The sequence below is a fragment of the Athene cunicularia genome, assembly GCF_003259725.1.
Source record: "Athene cunicularia isolate RWA chromosome 2 unlocalized genomic scaffold, athCun1 chr2_part1, whole genome shotgun sequence".
Classification (NCBI taxonomy): Eukaryota; Metazoa; Chordata; class Aves; order Strigiformes; family Strigidae; genus Athene; species Athene cunicularia.
This window is the reverse complement of record NW_020799095.1, coordinates 87,165,651-87,185,778: the sequence shown is the minus strand read 5'-3', so window position 1 is coordinate 87,185,778 and position 20,128 is coordinate 87,165,651. Positions and strand designations below refer to the sequence as shown.

Sequence of the window (20,128 nt, the reverse complement as noted above, 5' to 3'; positions counted from 1 at the left end):
TCCGTCTTGACTTCTGCCCACTTGATTTTCCTTAAAGAGGCTGTGACTGTTGAATTTAACACTCCAACCATGTCAATCTTTCTACCAGGATTCAGCAATACAGAAGGTTGAATTTATGTTTATAGATGAGCAATTATAAATCTTCTTATTTGAAACTCAAGTAAAGAATGTCTTGACCATTGGTATTTTTACATTTTGTATTAAAATAGGTACATTTTCTCTCTTCCCTATGCTCTTTTTTTACTTTCAGTGCAGTGATCTTTTGACCATTCAACTCAACCTGTCTCCTCCCCCTCAAGTTTCCATCCTTGTTTTAGTGAAGAGGGAGCCATACAATTTATTCAGTCTCTGCTCAGGACAGAAGGCAGCCGTTGCTTCTTTACACTATTTCTGTAAATTTTTGTTTGCTCTCTTCTTTAGCTTTTAGGCTTGAAAATATTTTTTGAAAGATCTTTTAAATGTTACTGGCTGTCATATTATCCAGTTGTTAGGGTTATTTGGTAAGTAAAAAAGAGGCGCAAGAACTTTGCTTTTAGAACAATAGCTTTAACACTTTAGCCACCACCAAATGTCATTATGGCAAGAAATGTTGTAAAATCTGTTTATCTGCACATAAACACTATTATTGCGTTTTTTGGAAAAGTGCTTATTATCAACTGGGAAGCAGTAAGTTTTCAGTACCATGCAGTTCTGGAAAGCAATTTTTCCTTGTTTGAGAAAAATTTTAAGCCTACATAAGCTCACATCACATATTGCACACCTTTTAACATTTATGTGTACCTGCCACAGGGAGTATTCTGAAATCCATTTACTTTGACAACTTTTCAATCTTCTTGTCAGTATACTCAGCAAGAAGTTATACCCTCCACATCAAGGCACAGAAGGCCACATTTGTATCCAGAAATGATTATATGGAACTGAGACAAACAAGTGTTATCCATATGCGCCAAAAGAAGATTGTAAAATGAGCAATTCTAAATGCCTATTTTAATTTCACACTACTTTGTAGTGTAAATCACTAGCTTGGATACTTGATAGGAGTTGTAGTTAACTGCTGGTAAAGCACTATCATTTCCACAATTCAAGAAAAGTATTAAAAGTAACCTCACAACAGATACTTTGCTTTCTTGAAAGCCATTGCTGTTGCAGGAGTTCTCTGCTGGAACTGCTTCAGGAGTAACCTAGAAAATGGCACTAGATTAAAGATTTCATGGATCTGATGGCAGCTCAGAGAAAAAGTGATGCATGGTCTACCACAGGAAACAAAATTCATTACTGCAGAAAAGCTCTGTATAAAAGACTGACATCCCTATTTTGGAGGTTATTCCCCTCTCCCCAATACAATCACTACAAAAATTATTACCCCCTCAAAAAAAAAAAAAAAAAAAAAAAAAAAAAAAAAAAAGTAGTACTATAACAAAATAAATCAGCTATTGGTATGTGAAAAACAAACAAACAGATCACCTTGCAAAGACTCTGCTATCGTCTTGAAACACTTAAACCCCAAATTAAAAGTTTCGATGCTCTGGCAATTAACAATAATGTCAGCACTTTCAGAACTACAATGCATGACAGATAAACCATCTTTAGTGTTCTAAACCTAACAGGAACTGCCACGGATCAGCAATTTCAGAATGACAGGATCACAGAACAACAGGAGACCAGATAGTCTGACCTCCTGCTCAAAGGAGGGTCAAACCAATGTTATTTGTATTATCAAGATCTTTGTTTTTCAGAAATACTTATTTGACATGGAGTCATATTCAATTCAACATGGACGTTATAGCTCTCCATTTCATTGTTATTGCTTTTAAAGCCTGAAGGAGGATTTGGAAAAAAAAACCAGTAGCAAATGCATACTGAATTAAACAGGATTAAAATAAAATCTGCTCATCATTTTTAGTTGATAAGGGAATCTGTAGTGATTTCAGCCTATCAATGTAATTTCACTGTTATTACTTCAATCTTTTTTTTTTTTAGTTTACAGTACAAAAATCAAAATGATGACTGGGAGCTACATTCACAGAATCACAGAACAGCTGAGGTAGGAAGGCACCTCAGCACATTGTCTAGTCCGACCTTCCTGCTCAAATCAAGGTCCACTCAAGCAGGTTGCTCAAGGTCCTGTCCAGTCACGTTTGCGAGTATCTCCAGGGATGGACTTCCCGCAGTTTCTCTAGTGGTTTGGTCACCACTACAATGACATGGAGTTTCCTACATTTCAGTTTGTGCCTTTCCTCCTGTCCTTTCACTGGGCACCACTGAGAAGAGTCCAGTTCTGCCTTCTTCTCCCATCCCCATCACGTATTTGCACATGTTGACATGATGCCCCCAAAACCTTCTCTTTGCTAGGCTAAACAATCCTAGCTCTCTCAGCCTCTCTTCATATGTGAGATGTCCCAATCCATTCATTGTCTTTGTGGGCATCTATTAGACTCATACCAACATGCCTATGTCTCTCTTGTACCAGGGAGCTCGGATCTGGATATACCAACACACCACTCCAGATGAGCTCTCACCAGGGCTGAGAAAAGGGGAACGATTACCTCCCTCAACCTGATGGTTACAGCCTGCTCAATGTAGTCAGGCCTAGGGTACCAAAAACCTTCAAGGATGGAGACTCCACACCACCCCTGGAAAAGCTTTTCCAATGGTTGACCACCACTTCAAAAAAATAAAATTTTCTTGCCTATCTACTCAGAAGTTCCTTTGTATCCAGACAAGGAAATACATCTATGCTAAAACAAGAGAATACATTTAAAACAGGATCTGATTTGTGCACTGCAAATATAGGTCCCCTTTTTGTGGCTCCCTATATTTCAAGTATATTTTGAGAGAAAAATTAAATTATGGTCAAATAGACATCAGACATCACTGTATAATGTCTGTAACCTTCAACCACAATACTGAGGTATTTCTCCCTAAAAGAACCAGCTTTTCAAAACTGTTTTAAGTAGAAAATTATTAAGAATTTATATCTTCATCCAAGAGAAAGCTAAATAGACTAATATGGGGAACAGAATTAGAAATACTGCCAGATATCAGGCTTTAATTTTGCTCAGTTTCATCGAATTATACCTATTTTAATAAATTCTTCCATATTTTTAGCTCTGATCTGCATGTTCCATCATATTTTTACAGTGCAGAATTTTACACTTTTTATGATCAAAATAAAAATAGAGATACTGCCATGGAAAAAATTCTGGAAGTTCATAAATATTTATTTATACATAATTAAAGTAGCACATAGGATCTAGGAATCAGCACAAAGAAATAAATATCTTCAAAATATGTAGATACTTAGTCTCTGAATTTCCTTGAAGAAAGCTTAGAAAACATTAAAGTTAATTTTTATTAATGTCTAGGTTTTGAAATATTAGATTTCTAGACTGCGTATAGAACCAAAAGAGCTAGAAGATTACAATTTTTGGTACATGCAGAGTACTTTCATATATGATGTCATAACTCCATTCGCTGCACTATTTGGTAGAATAAGGAATGTTGTGATCTATGTGTTAAGGTGGTGAAGAGTCACTATAGTGATTCTAGAAAACACTTGCTCTGAAGTTCCAAAAACCGAGTCTAATCAATACCCAAATTATATATTTCTCCCCTTTGAGTGCTTTTTGAAAGTTATCCACTAGATTATAGATAAACTGAAGGTTTCCCTTTATTAAAAAAAAAAAATTCCAGTCACAATAAGATGGAAAATTTGAGTGCCCTATCCTGAATTGACTCCAAAGAATTGACAACATTCTACATCGACATAAGTTCAGACATAGCACATTTCACATCCTACGTTTAATAACAATTGAAGCTGACAAGATCAGACAGATACTCTTTAAATTATATATTTGGGACAACTGGAGACTGATTGCCCCTCTATACATATCTAGAATATTTGAAAATGAACACTAAGCATAATCAATAAAACAGCTACGTTCTGATTTTATCCTTACCATTTATTTTGTACAAGTAACTTCAGGTAGCACAGTGAATACGAATCCATTTATAGATTAAATTAAATATCCCAGTACCTTCAAGTTAAATACTGCAGAACACAAGTCGTGGGAGGACCCTGGACTCTGTGCATATTAAGCTTCCTTACATGAACTGGAAATTATGGTGGTATAAAGACATAGACAGAAAAAAAGCAATATACTAAAAAGTGCATATTTAGCTGGCAGGATTGCTGACGGTAATGGTGAGTGCCAAATCCCATCTCTCTGCAAAGACCAGGCGTGTCACTCAAGGCTGCAGATCCCTACATGCATGCATGCAGGTCACAGGCTGAAGGGAAGCACGGATACCTGTTCTGCCAAAGCATCTGGCTACAGTTCATTATTTTTATCTACATGCTGACTGCCAGAACATAGGAGCACTCATGGTTTAGTAGTAGTACAGTGGTGTAAGTCTTATCCAGGAGAAAGGAAGTGCAGGTGGGGCACCACCTCAGCTTGATGCAATGAGGCTGTCTCTATCATCAACCTAAACTCAGAGTGCCAGCTACCCTGCCTCATGTCAGTGGTGCCCTATTGCACAGCAAAGTATTTAAAAGGTTCATGTGACCAAAAAAAACAGAGCATGTGAGGGACAGTGACTCCATAACCTACTTATTGGCACTCAGATGTGATTTTGACTGTCTTATGGGTGAACTGTATACCTTCATATTTCTGGGCAAGTGTTCCCAACTGCAATATTTTAACAGTCATAAGCACTAGCATCTCCTTTACTATCTTACCCACTGTCAACACCTTGAAGAAAAACAGTGTATTTTGTTTACAGGCCTATTTTTGCCGCTAAGTGACAGCGACCTGCATCAACCAGAGCACGTCTAAATACAATGCACAAAACCAAATTCATACATATCCAGCCACGTGAGATAAAAAGGGAGCTGCCTTGTGTTTTTAGGCATTCCTAAAATCAGGCAGGATCTCTATGAAGGGGATTATTTTTTCAATCAGTGTGTTGGTCTTCAATGTGTGATACTGGCTTAAAACCTCAGAGGAGGCATACAACTTGCTCCATCCTGAGCGCATAAAGTTGTTATAAAAACTTTGAAGAGATTTCTCCAAATGACTATTAGATTGCAGAGCAGGAAAAAGGATTTGGCTAATAACTTTTCATTTTGTTCATTACAGCAACTTCCACAGCAGCCAATTGTGATGTTAAAATTAGAACTCCGATTTTATATATGGTGATTAAACGTAGCAAGCAGTTGCAGTATGATGGACAGACATGGTTTCAGAAATACCTGGCAAATACACACATACTCTGAGAACACTGATGCTTTTTCAGAGTAATGGAATATGAAGCTAGGCTCTTAAGCTTGCTGTACAACACACAGGTAGAGTTAAATGCCTCAGGATGAGACTCAAATATATCAGGCATGCTGAGCATGGAGGTAGTTAGAGCTAGAGCAATGAGCCATTCCAAGGAGATGAGTGCATCAGAAATCCCACACCTCTGCAGGATTTAGGCAGAATACTTTAATTTCAAAGCATGCTCTGAAAATGCATACACTTCATTCTTGTAAGGTGGGTATGCTTATTATTCTATATAAATATTGGTTAGAGCACGCAAAGCCCTCGTGGTTGACTCCTGAGAAGGCATACAGAATAAGAGACACTGAATCAGTGCAGGATCAAGAGCAAACTCCAACAACAAGGTTATGAAATGAATGCTAGGACTGGACCTTGAGGTGTCCTCATACAGTGGGCTTACCAAAACTCATTTCATACATGGACAAGTCTGAAGCTCTGTAGAATTCATGTGATCCACATTTCATCATTCATCTAGGGAGCTGAGGCAATAATGTTACACTTGGGGGTAAGGTTTCTTTCTGGGATCATACATCTTATACATTCAGATTTTGGGAACACATTCATTTTTATATGATCTTTATATGATTTATATAGTCTCTGGACAGGCAGCTAAGACTTCCAAAGTAGCACTCTCAATCCACTTACTCTCCGTAAACAAGAAACAGACTTACTACACATTGCCCTCTCCCCTTTACAACTACACTAAGAATGTGACATTCCATGTGAATTCATTTGTGACTAGAGACACAAACTGTGTTTCTAAGGCAATTATAATACTATAATAATCTGTCCGTAAAACAGTGGAACAATGGACAACCACATTTAAAATTTCATTTTCCTGGTTCACATAGCCAGTTAGACCATTGAACTAACTCTGAAATTACACCCTGTTGGTTGATCTGCAGTCATAAATGTGGACTTCTGGACATAAACACCTACTGTTCAAATAAGCAGTCTGCAAGCCATGACTAATTGGCAACATGTTGCCTTTAAGTCCTTCTAGCACTGCTCGTGCCAGTGGGAAACTAAAAAGTTAGGAATGAGGCTAACAGAAAGAAGAACCACAGAATTACTTGTACAGAGTTTACTACTCAGTTTTGTTGTCTTTTGTTTTAATGATTTAATTGAAAAAAAAACAAAACAAACAAACAAACAAAAAAACCCACAACCAAAAAAAACCCAATACACCATCACCTTCTTTTAAGGCAATGCAAGTAGCAGAATCATCCATCTCTTATTGTGGTCTAACCATTAGACAGTGAATAGGAGACATGTCAAGCCAGCACAAACAAATTTGTTATAACGGAAGATTTGTGTTATAACCGAGGACATGCCTCATGCAACCTTAAGAACAGCCTATAAGGTGACTCTATGATAATTACAGTTACAAAAACAGTAGTTTGAGGTCTTGATAAATAAAAGGTGGATGTGTCAAGCAGTGAAACTCTGGGTCCCATAGTTGCACCTTTCTGCCCTCTACTCAAAAAAAGAAAAAAGAAAAGCTATTTTCTGCATTTTCTCTTTTCTTCCCAAGCCAGAACCAGCATAAAGACAGTTTATCACATCATCAGAAAGACTTCCAAAAGCAAGGATAATACCACATTGGTCACAAGAGTTTTCACACTGACAACTCAAAGAACCTTAATGTTAATGTCAGTAAGCATTATCAGATTTGGCAACTGTAACATTACTGAATTTTAATAGCTAAGATACAAGGATTTGAAAAGATTGCATGAAATTTGCTAGGAAAATTGTTTCTTAAACTTCTGTCTCTATAGCCAAATTTCTTCCAGACTTATTACAGTCTGTAATCTGTAATTCTGACCTCCTGTATCAATATCCACAAATAACATACCTGACCTTTATATAACAGTAACCTATTCGTTCTCATCCTTCCTTCTCTTTCAGATTTGTAAATCAGATAATTTTTTTAACTTCTCGTAGCAGAATAACGCAAAACAGGTGAAGGGCAAAAACAAAAGGAGAGCAAAAATTCACAGGAAAAAAATTTCAAAGCATGTTGCTTATGTAGCACCCACCTACGCATGTCAGCCACGTTTCTTAATGAAAATTAATCCTGATTTGATGTAAGAGAATGCAATTACATTTATCTGGAACACAACAGTGCCCCATCAGCAATAGACTGAGCCATAAAAAGGACTGAAAACAGTTTTAGATAATCTAAATATATGCTTGTGTGTATATATACATAGGTAAGTACACACCACCTTAGGTACACACATCAGCACCTTAGTCTTCATACCTTTCTTTATTTGATTTTCATTTTGTTTATAAGAGCTAAACATAATGCTGATTTTCTCTACTGCTCGCTCAGTTACTCTGCTCTTCTCAGTAGCATTCAGAGCCTTCAAAAGAGAACCAGTAAAAAACTGCTTACCTAAACAAATCTCTGGATTTATTGTTTAAATTAAACAAGAGACATTAGGAAAATAATCTCTTTCGCATGAGTATGTCTTTATAGCAAAAAAACCACATTGTTATCAATGATGCAAGTCTATCCCACTTTCCCAGAATGGATCTTTTCCTTACAGCTACAGATATTCTTAAACAGAATAGTGGATCTAGCTTTTTAATTATAACTGTAGACTATTTCAAATTGAGAGTGCTATGATGAAGAACTTTCTTGCGAACAAATTCAATCTCTATGTCAAGATGGCAATGTTTAATAAAGAACACAAAGTCATAGCTCCCAAGCACTTTATGCAATACTTCAGACTGCTGAACTGGAAATCTTTCACTCCTCAATCACATATATTCTTGTTCCCTCATCTGAATATTGAGGGATTTGAACAAAACTTGCAGAAGCTGTGCCACTATTCTTTTTACTTTCAGGAAAGAAACAGACACAATGAATCCACATCCTGATACATATTGTGCCCTCACAGTAGCTTAATTACAAATAATCATAGAAGTTTCCGAGCTTAGTGTTATAGCATAATACAAAGCTCATAGTGGTTATACTGTCAATCCTGTTGTAGCTTATTAATCAGCTTGTGACAGGCTGTCTATTGGATAACAAAGTTTAATGGACTTGTTCAAAGTAAGGGAAGATGAGGACTACAGTTCACTGGGGAAATGCTTTCTTTTACTCCGAGCATTGGGAACAGAATGTGTCATAGCTTAACACAGAGTTCAGACATTTCAAGCTATTCATCTCCTAAAAAATTAATTAAACCAAGGCAAGACAAGAAATCAAACTAAATCTGGAGTTGCAACTGCAATTAGGAATTGCAACACAGAGAGCCAAGAAAAGATTATGAAAGACCGGAAAGCTGCTATTGTGGAAAAATTTTTTGGTATAGAAAATAAGTTTAGACTCAGTTACTTAAGTCTTCTATAGCTATGTCTTGGTTGTGACAAGAAGAAAAAGGAAGTGCCTTATTACAAGTTTGTACTAAGAGCTGTGCAATATGTTTCTGCTCTCACTGTAATCCTAGGACCAAACCTTCTTACTCCAACTACAGACTGTTTCAGCAGCAATTTTGTATGCATTTATTAGTCCTTTTCCAAGTGAGCCTGGAGGCTCTTAAGCTACAGTGATCATATCTGTTTTCCCTGACACTGAGATTCTGTTTTTACTATCTGTGATAACTAAGGCTAAAGGAAATAAATGTGTTTCCAAATCACTTTAAATTCAATTAAAACATAACCACCCCTTGTTTTACAGGCCTTGTTTTTCTCCAGTTGTTTTAAAACTTAACTGATGCCAGGAAAAAGCATGCAGCAAGATCTACAAGTGCCCCGGAACTGCTCTAGAGGTATGGAGTACTGAGAGTACCAAGAATTAAGACGTGTGCCGTACTGGTCATAACAGTAGGTAAATCATATATCAAGAACACTACAGTGCACTTGAGGATGAGGCCCTTAGAACAGCTTCCATTATATGCAGCTTTGTACTTTGGCCATATACTTCTCTGTAAACATATCAGCAGTGTATTACTTCTTCAACAGAGCATAATTAAGGTTTTTCTGGTTTTAAAGGCCAATAAATATTTTATTTAGGTTTCAAAATTACGTAAAGGTGCTTTCTTTTTGCAACGGCTTGATTTATGAGTTTGTTCAATCTATGCCCAGGAGCTGCTGGTGCTGAATTTGTATGAATTATGCTATCCCTCGAAATAAGTAATTAAGTAACTGCTGCCAAAGCAGCACTGAAGGGAAAGCAGGTTAATTTACCACATGAGAAAGCTTTCCTTATCCTGTAATAGGACAGTAGCATGAAGAAAAACATTTAAGTAAGAGAATGAAATGAAGAAGTGGATTTCAGACTGGGGAAGTAATACTATGAAGCAACAAATTTTATCATACCAATTTTTCCTTGACTTAGTCATATTTACCTTCTTAATGTGGCCAGGTTTGTATGTTCCAAGGACACCAACAGCTAATGCAGAGGGTTCTACTAGCTATAGCAAGGCTGGTCAAAGGGACTGGAGAGAAGGCAATCCCAGGGCTTTCCAACCTGGCTGTTGAGAAACAACAGGCCAGCAAGCTGGTCTTGTAGAACACACGCAACACTACCTTTCAGAAACAAATTAGAGCAGTCACTGGCAAACAGCATACCAAAATAAACAGCTCCAGCTTTACAGAAATTATAGGCATGGTGAAAATAATCAGGACCATGAAACTGGTGGTAAAAGAAGCTTGAAACCAACTTTCTAGAATATTTTAAGTGTTGCGGTAGTCAGAGAAATACGATACTATAATCTGATCATTTTGGAGTAAATTAATAATGATTGCCAAGAATCAACCAAAAAATGACAAAGTTATATCTTCAGTGAAATAAGATAGGTTTCAATCAATATAACCTTTAAAGCAGAAAAATCATATACAGATGGGTGACCAATTAGTATCCGATTCCCCTGAACTAGCTTTCAAATGAGAAACATAAAAACAAGATTTGTGTAAAGTCAGACAGGGAAAAATGCAATAGGGAGCTCAAAATTTAGTGCTGCAATTGCCAAGAAACTATAATAATGCCCCCACTTAATGGGAGACTTCAGGTTTGCGGGTCACAGAGTAATGAATGCAGTGGTGATGCTTTGAGCTAGCGGAACTGGGAATAGAATCAAAGATTATCATTAATGGCGTGTTAGTGTCACACAGGTATAACCCCACAAAATGTATGACATTTCCCAGAGGAAGTCAAGAGGAGACAAGCTGACCAGCTACGGGCTAGAAGGGAATTCATCAGCAGTGGGTTTGACCATAGAGAAAACAGTCATTAGACGAGATATTAGAAAGTGTGCCAAAAAGAAATCTCTAATCTGAAAGACAAATCAGTGTATATCACAGTACTCCTCATTCAGCATAGCAAAGATGCCAAACCACAAGTGATTTCACAAAGAATTAAACATTAAATCTGCCTGTCATATCGGGACAGGGAGGAGGAGAAAAGAAAGAGATGGCAACCAAAGCTACCCATCTACTTCTCAAAATGACCTGCAGAAAAAGCAGCAGCAAACAGTAATAGACCAGCCTGAGAGGACATGAATGAATACTATTTGTAGCAGGGAAGGTACCTGCAGCAATATCTACAAGGTGCAACACTGAAACATTTTGGTAACTGAGCAAGATTCTACCTGGCAGGTCTATCCTAGCTGAGGGGCTGCAAAAGCCACACAAGAAAAGACAACACTGCTATAGAAATTACCAAAACAGGGCAGGGAGCAAGAAGAAAAAATACAAGCAGTGAGACAAGACAGAATACTTTTATCAAAGTTACACAGGCAAAAAATTCTTCCCAAAACCCAAACACACAGCTATTGTTTATTCTGATAATGAATTAAGCTGGATATTTTAAACACCTTACATTACCAATAAATTGAACTAGTATTAAAACACAAGGCTTTGTGTTTGGAAAAATGTCAGTGCTTGTTTGTTATGCTGTGGGGTTTAGGGATTTTTTTTTTTTTTTTAACATATTTTATTTTTCTTCAAGAGACCGTTCAGATTCAAGGGAGGAATATATGCAGAAGAGGAAATATCTGACTTTTTCAGAATTAAATGTGTTTTCCCAAACCCAAAGTATACTGCACGGAAAAGTGACACCCTTGCCTTTCTAGTCTGGGTCTGTTCCCTAGGCCATCACTTACTCATTCCATATAACTGATCCAATACTAAATGGAAGTGAGTGAATGATTATGGAAAGAGAGTTAAGAACAACAAAAATAATTTTAAAATATTTTTTTCTGTCTTAAAATTCAGATTATAGTTAGAATAGAGGTTCAGTCTTCAAGAGCTCTGACCTAACTTTAGAGCCGTATTAAAATACCTTTATTCATGCTTTATGTAATGAACTAAACTTGATGCCGTTAGATCAAAGGAAAAAAAACTAAACAGCAGAACTACAGTGTACAGTCTTCTCCAACAGTAGAAGTACAAGACAAACAAAATGAAAAAAAGAACAGCTAATCATATTTAAATAAAGTGAATACTGGATAGAAGCCAATTTCAAACTGATGGAAAGCCAGGCTAAACCATAAAAATCAATTTCATACATTTAAGTAGAAGATGGAAAAAAGGGAAAGGAAGGTCCTGCTAAATCTTGCATTGCATTTGGAATATAGGATGTACATTTCTTACCATACCTCAGCCTGGAAGTTTTCTGAGATTTTCAATTTAAACTTTGTGGACCAAATTTCTGCTATTAACAGCAACGTAATGCTAATGCCTCCCCTGGGACACAAGTGAAATAGCGCATCGGGAATCAGGGTCAGTGTTTTTATTGCTTTGAAAGAACTTTTGTCGCTAAATTAATTCTTCTGCCCTAGACTAGTCTCCCCTGCTGCACTGCAACATTCATTTCTCTAAAGGTGAATATACAACTACTTTCTAAGTCTAAATCTGCTCTACCTTGTGCATGTATGCATCCGTCTGCACACAGAGAGACACAGTCTAATTAGGAGGTATGATACTGCTGATCTGTTTCAACTCCCCATGCATTTTCCTCCCCAGCAACAACCACAGAGCTTCAGGGGGGGCATATCCATACCAGCAGAGCTCCTGCTGACGGCTTGTATCAAGGGGAGGATTTGCAGAACTAAAAGGTCTGTCTCACTCCAAATTCACCAGAGCTTCTCTCAAATGAGGAGAAACTTCATATGAAATTCTGCCTGAAGGTCAGTCCTGCTGTGTTTTCTTCCTGTTCAGGAGCTCCCAGGCATTCCTACGGCGAAGTGAGCAAAACTGCCTTATGTGCTCAGCTAACTCCCAAAAGCAAGACCAGAATGTCATCAGGTTTGCACCTTATATAAGACATCAAGAAGTGTTTCCCCTCACACACTTTGCATATTAAAAGTGCAACACAAGTACAGAAAGTCTATAAAATCCCTCCAATCCCAGGAGATAAAATAGGAAAGCAAAGAAAAAAAATGAAAAAAAAGAAAAAAAAAATTACAATGATGAATTGTGGGCCAAGAAGCAAAAGACTCTAGTTGTTGGGTCATATTCCAGTGAGAGAAATGCCTGTTCAAGTGGGACAACCTGCATCTCATAGATAGAAGTAGCTAATCTTCTTAGTGACAGACTAGTTTAAATGCCCCTTTCATTGCTCATATAATAATACACGGAAATTGTGCAGTGAAGGCAAAAGTAGCACAAACTCACTGTACTGGAACAAATGTGACAAGGAATGTAAAAAAAAAAAAACCAAACAAACAAAAAACAACAAAAAAACACCACCTATTTTTTCCAAATGTTAATAGGCCCATGCCTGAGCTCCAGGTAAGCATGAGGATTTAGAAAATTCAGATATTAACAAGAAGAAATTTGTTTCAGTGGCCAGTATAGAGATCTCCGTGATGACTCGCATTACTTAAGTGTTAAAAACACCAGTTACAACCTGCATATAGTTGTGAAATTCTGTATTAAGAAGAATTTTGATGAGTAACAGAGCCAGTTAATAAAGCCTGTTTAGGTGTCCTACAGATAGACATGTCCTAGGCTTACATGCCCCACCCCCCCAGATCCTACTTTATATCTTTCTGGGCTTCACCCCTCCTCTGCATTTTCACAACTTATTTTCTATTGCTTTTTTAACTGTTCTCAACACAGTCGGTCCCCTTCCCATAAACAGCAGCTGGACGAGGAGCACCACATGTCACGGTTGGCTCGAAGTTCTCTGTGCTCAGCCTCTCCTTCATTCATCTGGATTCCTCTCCTCAGAAGCTCATTTACACAGAAATGTATAGAAACTAATAATGTTCGGGAAATTCTTTGTTAAAATTTGGTTGCAATTGGCCAGTGGTCAGAAATTATTAAGAGGAACTGACAATGCAATCAACATCAGCCTTGTTTTAGAAGGAAACCAAAGGCTAGAAACACCACTGATTTTCTTAAACACCAGCAGTCTTTCTGGCAATTCAGAGATGAGATCTTGAATACCTATGGATCTCTGAGATAATAAACCAAATCTTAGAGTAGGCTCTTTGATACTCACTACACGAGCTAGAGAACTAACACTTTCCCTTTCTAACATGTTTTTAACATGTGAACTTGCCCTATATTGATATGACCACAAAACGAGTAATACACCATAATTAGGGTAACTATATATATTTTTAGAAAACCTTCCAACATGAGATGCTAAATCCAAAACAAGGTTTCTCTGTTTTGAGTTTCATTATGATGTAATCACTGGGTTACCTGTAGCAGATACTTGCCTAGAAAACAGCAGTTATGATTAGATTACATTAAATATGTAGAAACAGAGAAAGCACTCACATTTATACTTTGTTTCTGGCAGAGGCTTATTTTCAGAGTTAAAGGAAATTATAAATTAATCAGGCCATGAGGGAATGTAAACAGTACAATGAAAGAAAGACAAATCTCCATAATGAAGAAAGCGTTCCACAAATTAAGAAAGATGACCAGTTTGGTTGAAATCCTCATCCTGGTTAAACACTTATGTTAACATGGCAATCAGAAAAAGTGAGAGATAACAATGGAAAACAGTAGAAACAGCAATCTATACAAAGTAGCCACTTTTGATACTAATTCATATGGAGCTATAAACAGTTGATGGATATCCTGAAATAGGAGGACTGAATTGCAAGCCACGTCCTCTGTTTTGCACCACCTGGACCCTATTGGGAATGTTTCAGTGTATGAAATAAAAATATATAACTGGTCTTTTGCTCTATATTGTAAATACTATTAATGGTTCTTCTTCATTCTATTCAATTGCCTGGAATACACACTGAAAGGGAATGGGGATAATAAATGAATGTGGAAGAATCTGACACAGAAATATTTCCCCCTACAGCACAGCAACTGCTCGGTTTTATACCTTCATGCCTTTGTGAGGCACTGTCAGATGCACAGAATATTACTGGCACTTTTTAACCAAAATACCAAAGGTTCAAATGGATTCCACAACACAGACTGGAGATCATATGGGCATGCGCATCCTCCAATCCATGGTCAGACTGTCACTCAACATAAGGACTGATGGCACACAGAGGTTACACACAGGGAAGCTATTCATTTGAGAAGCTAAGGAATGTGAATCTGCATCTATCCTAAGAATGTGTGTTCAGAAAACAGTTTGCAGGTTTCAGCATACCTCAGTGAAAGTCCTTAAAGAAGTCATAAATGTGTGCAGACTAAAACAACTTGCTATTTCCACAGATACAAAACATTCAATTGGAAAAAAAAAAAAAAATCATTAATTTTGTTACAGTAAGAGATAATTAAATCAGCCAACAGCTGAAGGCAGCCAGTTGAGAACAGAATGTCCCTTTCTGTTACTGATCATAAGTAAATCAAAATTTGTCAAGATGGGAGGGGAAAAGTACCCTCTGTTTAGATATGGTACAGAAATAAAAGTCAAGTCACCTTCAAACTGAGACTCTTCTCAGCTTCTGATAGTCTTCCTTATTTTACATTGTTGCAGGCCACCGGTGACCCAAATTAACCCGTTATGTCAAAAAGAGTTTCGTTATCAACAGCATACAGCCAGGAGAGTAGAGACTGAAGCTGCCTTGCAAGAACTGCTTTTCCCCCCTCACATCACTACTATAATGTTGCCTGAGTAGTAAGAGCAACATAATTTCCAGCACGTTTTGTTTCTGTTTGGTTTTAGAGAATGGGGAAGAGGCAGAAAAATTCCCCCCAAAGAGAGGAAAAGCAGTCACCCAGAAACATAGAATTCAGGGCTAAAAGGCTTTCGGATAAGTTTTGCAGGTAGACAGTCTCATACTATATTTGCCAAAGAAAGTAATTTTTCAGTTGTTATATTCTGTTATTCTCCTTTTTTTTTCCCCCCCCTATTCCTTGCAGTAATATCAGTACCATCCTGCATTTCTCTTGCATGGAAAATAGTCATCACTTTGCTCAACCACACAACACCTGTGTAAATCAAATCAAGTATTCCTGCTAGGGTTAAGAGCTCTGTTTCCGTGACTGTCTGCACAGGGACAAAGTGATTGAGTCAGACATCCAAATGCAAATCCTCTATTCAATAATACAATGTCAGGTTAGGTTTTTGTCTATATGCTCTTTTCCCTCTTCTTGACTGCAACGTAAAATGACTTCACCCGGATCACAAATTCATATAACTATTTATGTGAGTTTGCTGTGATTCCTTGGGCTGTAGTTTCAAGTTTTGAGGGAGGACAGTCTTGTATTTTATCAGGCTGAATATTACTGCTCCATTTCCGAGAACTACAGATTTCTATCTATTCCCTCTATTCAAGTTATGCTCTTAATCAAAACTGCTTATGACAGTAGATCCTGAGGACTGAAAGGATTTATACTCCGTTTCCCTGCTATCTTACACACTTTACATCTGTTGATTTGCAGATACACATATTGCTGTCACCGTATGACATAACAATTTCACAAATTGTATTTAGACTGTTTCTGTTGCTGCTATACCATCCACTAAGCCTTGCCACACTTCCCAGCCATGCTGTCATTTGTGTTCTTTCATCATTCAGTCAATCAATATATAAAAACCTGACACAAAGTGGAGTTATGCCATGTGAGGATTTATCTAGTGCCTGCAGGATACTAAACCCAAGCAGCAGAGAATCCCTTGATGTACTGATATCATTAATAATGGTTTAAGACAGTCACAGGTGTAGTAGTTAAATACAAAGAAATAGATGTTGTCTGGTAGCAGTGCTTCTTATCATTATGTAAGTTAACATGTATATTGACAAATTCAGACATTTAAAAGCAAACAGAATCTTTCTAATTGCCCTTCCTTATTGACTGAGCAACTTCATTATCAAATTGATTTTCAGACTTTAGCAGGCAGAACTTGACTGCAAATGAAAAGGGTTTAGCACAAGGAAATCCAACCCCTTGAAACACCCTATATCAGCTGGAAGTTCCAGGTGACAAATTCCAAAAAACAGAGCTCCAGTCACATACTTCATTACAGGCCACAGTCTAGGCCATTTTTAAGAGTGTTAAAATGACAGTTTCAAGCTCTCTGTTGCTTTCTCCGTTCTCCCCAGGGATACACTATTATTTTGTTTCCATAGTAGAACTGATGTTTTTTCACATCAGAAAAAATCCTGAAGCATAAGAAAAAAAAAGATCTGATATGACAAGCATTGCAAACACAGTTAACAAGCTACTTTAATTATCCTCCTAAGATTTTCTCATTTGTACTCTGATCATCATCTTCACAAACTTAATTATGCCTCATTTGTTCATTCTGAACTAATCTCAGTGAGTATTCCAGGTGGAAAAGGGGAGTCTAACTGAAACTTCAAGTTTCATACATTGTTATTATTTTATATATATATAATTATTTTATTATTTTGATAAATAATGTTTTGTTTATTTAATTAAAAGTGATACAAACTTATCTTTGGTCAATATAAACATTGAGTAGGAAGCCAGGGGATTTCCACATCTGAAAAACAAAACTGGCTGGCTACCTTGCACAAACAGCCATCAATCCAAAGACCATCACTGGACACATGATTGAAGAAATTAAGAAAATGATGCTGTTATCATCTGTATTTTAAAGATTAGTATTAATAAATTCTGATTCCTCAGCAGAGGGAAACTTTCCACAAACTTGACCTTTGAGAAAGTCAGAAAGAACAGCTGGGAATAAAAGTGCTTTGTGAGTCAAATACTGAGATACGTGGCCAGTTACTACTTGCAATTTATGCACTTCGAACACTGTTAAAGTCAATAGGAATTATTGCATTATGACTGAGTAGAGACAGACTAAAGACCCCAGTGTACTGTAATTTAAGGCCTGAGAAGTTGTTTCCTCTAACTTTGGATGAGTCCTCGATTTGTTCACCATGACTGAACTTAATTTTATTTAGGTTGCTTTTTGAGGTACATTAAATAAATTTTATTTAATTAATCTACCGAGACACACGACTATTGCCCCATACTCACAAGTGTTTTGAGAACAATGCCAAGCATTAAAATCTAGCACTATAGAGAAGTATCTATTCTTTACACATAACTTCACTGAACTTCAAAAACAGATATACACATTACACAAAATGTTGATCTTGAAAAGCATCAAATACTAAGTTTCTATTTTTTTTTAAAAGATAGAAATACAAAATAGTTAGCATTTGAATATATTCCACTTCATGTCTTACCTGAACCAAATTCCATCCCTTTAGAGATTCAGCAATGATGGAAGTAACTGTTGCACATACGCCACCAAAAACCATCAGATGATTAGGTCCATATTTTATTGCATCGTAGAAGGCTTTGAGTCCTTTTGCATTGTCACACTGGGGAAAAGAAAAAAAAAAAAAAGGCAATATTCAACATCACAAATAATATCACTACTATGAAAAAAAATTATGGGTTGCACTGATGTAAAAATTGTACAACATCTTAAGACCCAAACGTGAAAAATTTAAGCAATCTGTCCTGGACACTTAATGTGCAAAAAGAACAGGATGCATTCACACATTAGTGAACCCTAAGGTGTAAAAGAACAGGGAAAACCATCCTTACATCATTCAAAATCCCTCAGGTCTTCCTTCCAAGCCAAAGCCGCAACATCTGAGTTTTGAAACCACCATTTGACAAAGAATAAAAAAACGAAATCAACAAAAAATTGTCAAGCAAAACCTTTTCTACATTCAGAGCTATCATTTTCCAAAGCAAAATTTACAATGTCAGCCAGACTTCCATAGCTGGCAGAAAGACTGACACTACTCATTGGTCTCTGTAAAGAAAGTTCTGTCTCTAATGAAGACTCCTAAGTAACCTCTCCTTAAGGTGCAACCTCAGTATTCTACGCAAAAATATACAGTAGAGAGCCTGTTATTTAGAAGGACAACACAAACCTCAAAAAAAAAAAAAAAATCTTTTATAAGTGATAATTAATTTTTCTGATCTCATAGCTCACCCTACTTTGAGCAGAAGACTGGACTAAATGACCTACTGAGGTCTCTTCTAAGCTGACTTCTGGACTTCTCTGATTATTAGTTTTATCGTTATTTCAAGTATACAAGATTTTACCATAGACTGAGACCAGGACTGAAAATTAAGAAACAAAGGGTGATGATATTCGGTACTGCAAAAGATATATCAATCCTTGAATAGAGTAGTATTAATCATTCATAATAACTTATGAAGTCGTGGCTTAATTCCTAAGCTTGCAGCAGAGTATTAATAAATTATGTACCTGAAGTTAAGAATTTGATTCCAAACCATATTGGAAGTCAGGAGTGCCAACAGTCTATAATGGTAGCTGCCACTGCTCCACTAGGCAACCACTGCTTTAGCTCTCTTTTTGAAAGAAAATTTTCTGCCCTCTTTTGCCTCCTCTACAAAGTCTTCTTCAAATACAGTCTTTATAAGAACTATCATACACCAGCCTCCACTATTTCATTGTTAATATTCAATAAAACAGTTCATTTACTATCAGCATCCAAGTAGTAATTTTATTGCATTCTGTGGAGAGAATAAAGATTTTGACTAAGAAGTTTGCAAGTTTATATTAATCTTCTTACTGAATTAATTTGCTAAAAGAAAAATTATCCTATTTTCATTTTATCTATAAGAATAGATTTACTTCTCCCACTTACTCAAATGGGTAGAGATTTTTACTGCACAGACTTTTAAAAATTGCATAATGCAGCACAACATTTTCCTCCCTATTACAGGAGAAAAACCCCAAACATTCAGTATAGCAGAGGCTCCCTTGTCAATTTGATGGATTGGTGGCTAGCTCACATTGTGAAGGAATGAGGGTTATGATTACTGGCACAAGCAGTGTCCTCCATTCTTAATCCTCCACTCCCTCAAGACCCGTTTATTCCAATCACAACTAGAATGCTCAGCTACTTTACTTTTATAAGCTGACAAAGACACTAGAGCTTTAAGTATCTGAACTTCACTGACATTTAGGACAGTCTTCGCTCTCATCCACCTCACCATTTGAAGCTGCAGCAACAGAGATTGGTGAATTGGTTCTCATACCAACTTAAAACCAGATAATAATTTTTTTTTTTTTTGCATTGTCACATGTTTTAATTGTATCATTGAGTAATAGTTTAAGAAGAATACAAGTCATATATAAATAAGGAGGATGTTGATAGTAAAACAGTCAGAAGCTGTAGCCCATGGAGGGCTACATACATAAAAGCTTACAGAGAAAGATAACTCTGCATTCTAAACAATGAAGACTTACAATCTATTATCTGTATTTAAATTTATACTGAAATTCACCCTTACATCACAAAACACTGATGCATTTTTAACTATTCCTTGCCCAGAAATTGTTTCTCACTGCAGTAAAGTAACCTTATGCAGTTTTGGATCACAGTAGGTCGATTCACTGG

At 36.8% G+C, this 20,128-nt stretch overlaps 1 protein-coding gene across 1 annotated transcript in view; it reads right to left on the bottom strand.

Moving 5' to 3' along the window:
- Positions 1–20,128, bottom strand: part of GABBR2 (gamma-aminobutyric acid type B receptor subunit 2) — a 469,556-nt gene that overhangs the window by 363,344 nt on the left and 86,084 nt on the right. The window contains exon 2 of the mRNA XM_026841737.1: positions 17,927–18,064. Within this exon, the coding sequence (XP_026697538.1) occupies positions 17,927–18,064 (138 nt within the window). The remainder of the gene's footprint in view (positions 1–17,926; positions 18,065–20,128) is intronic.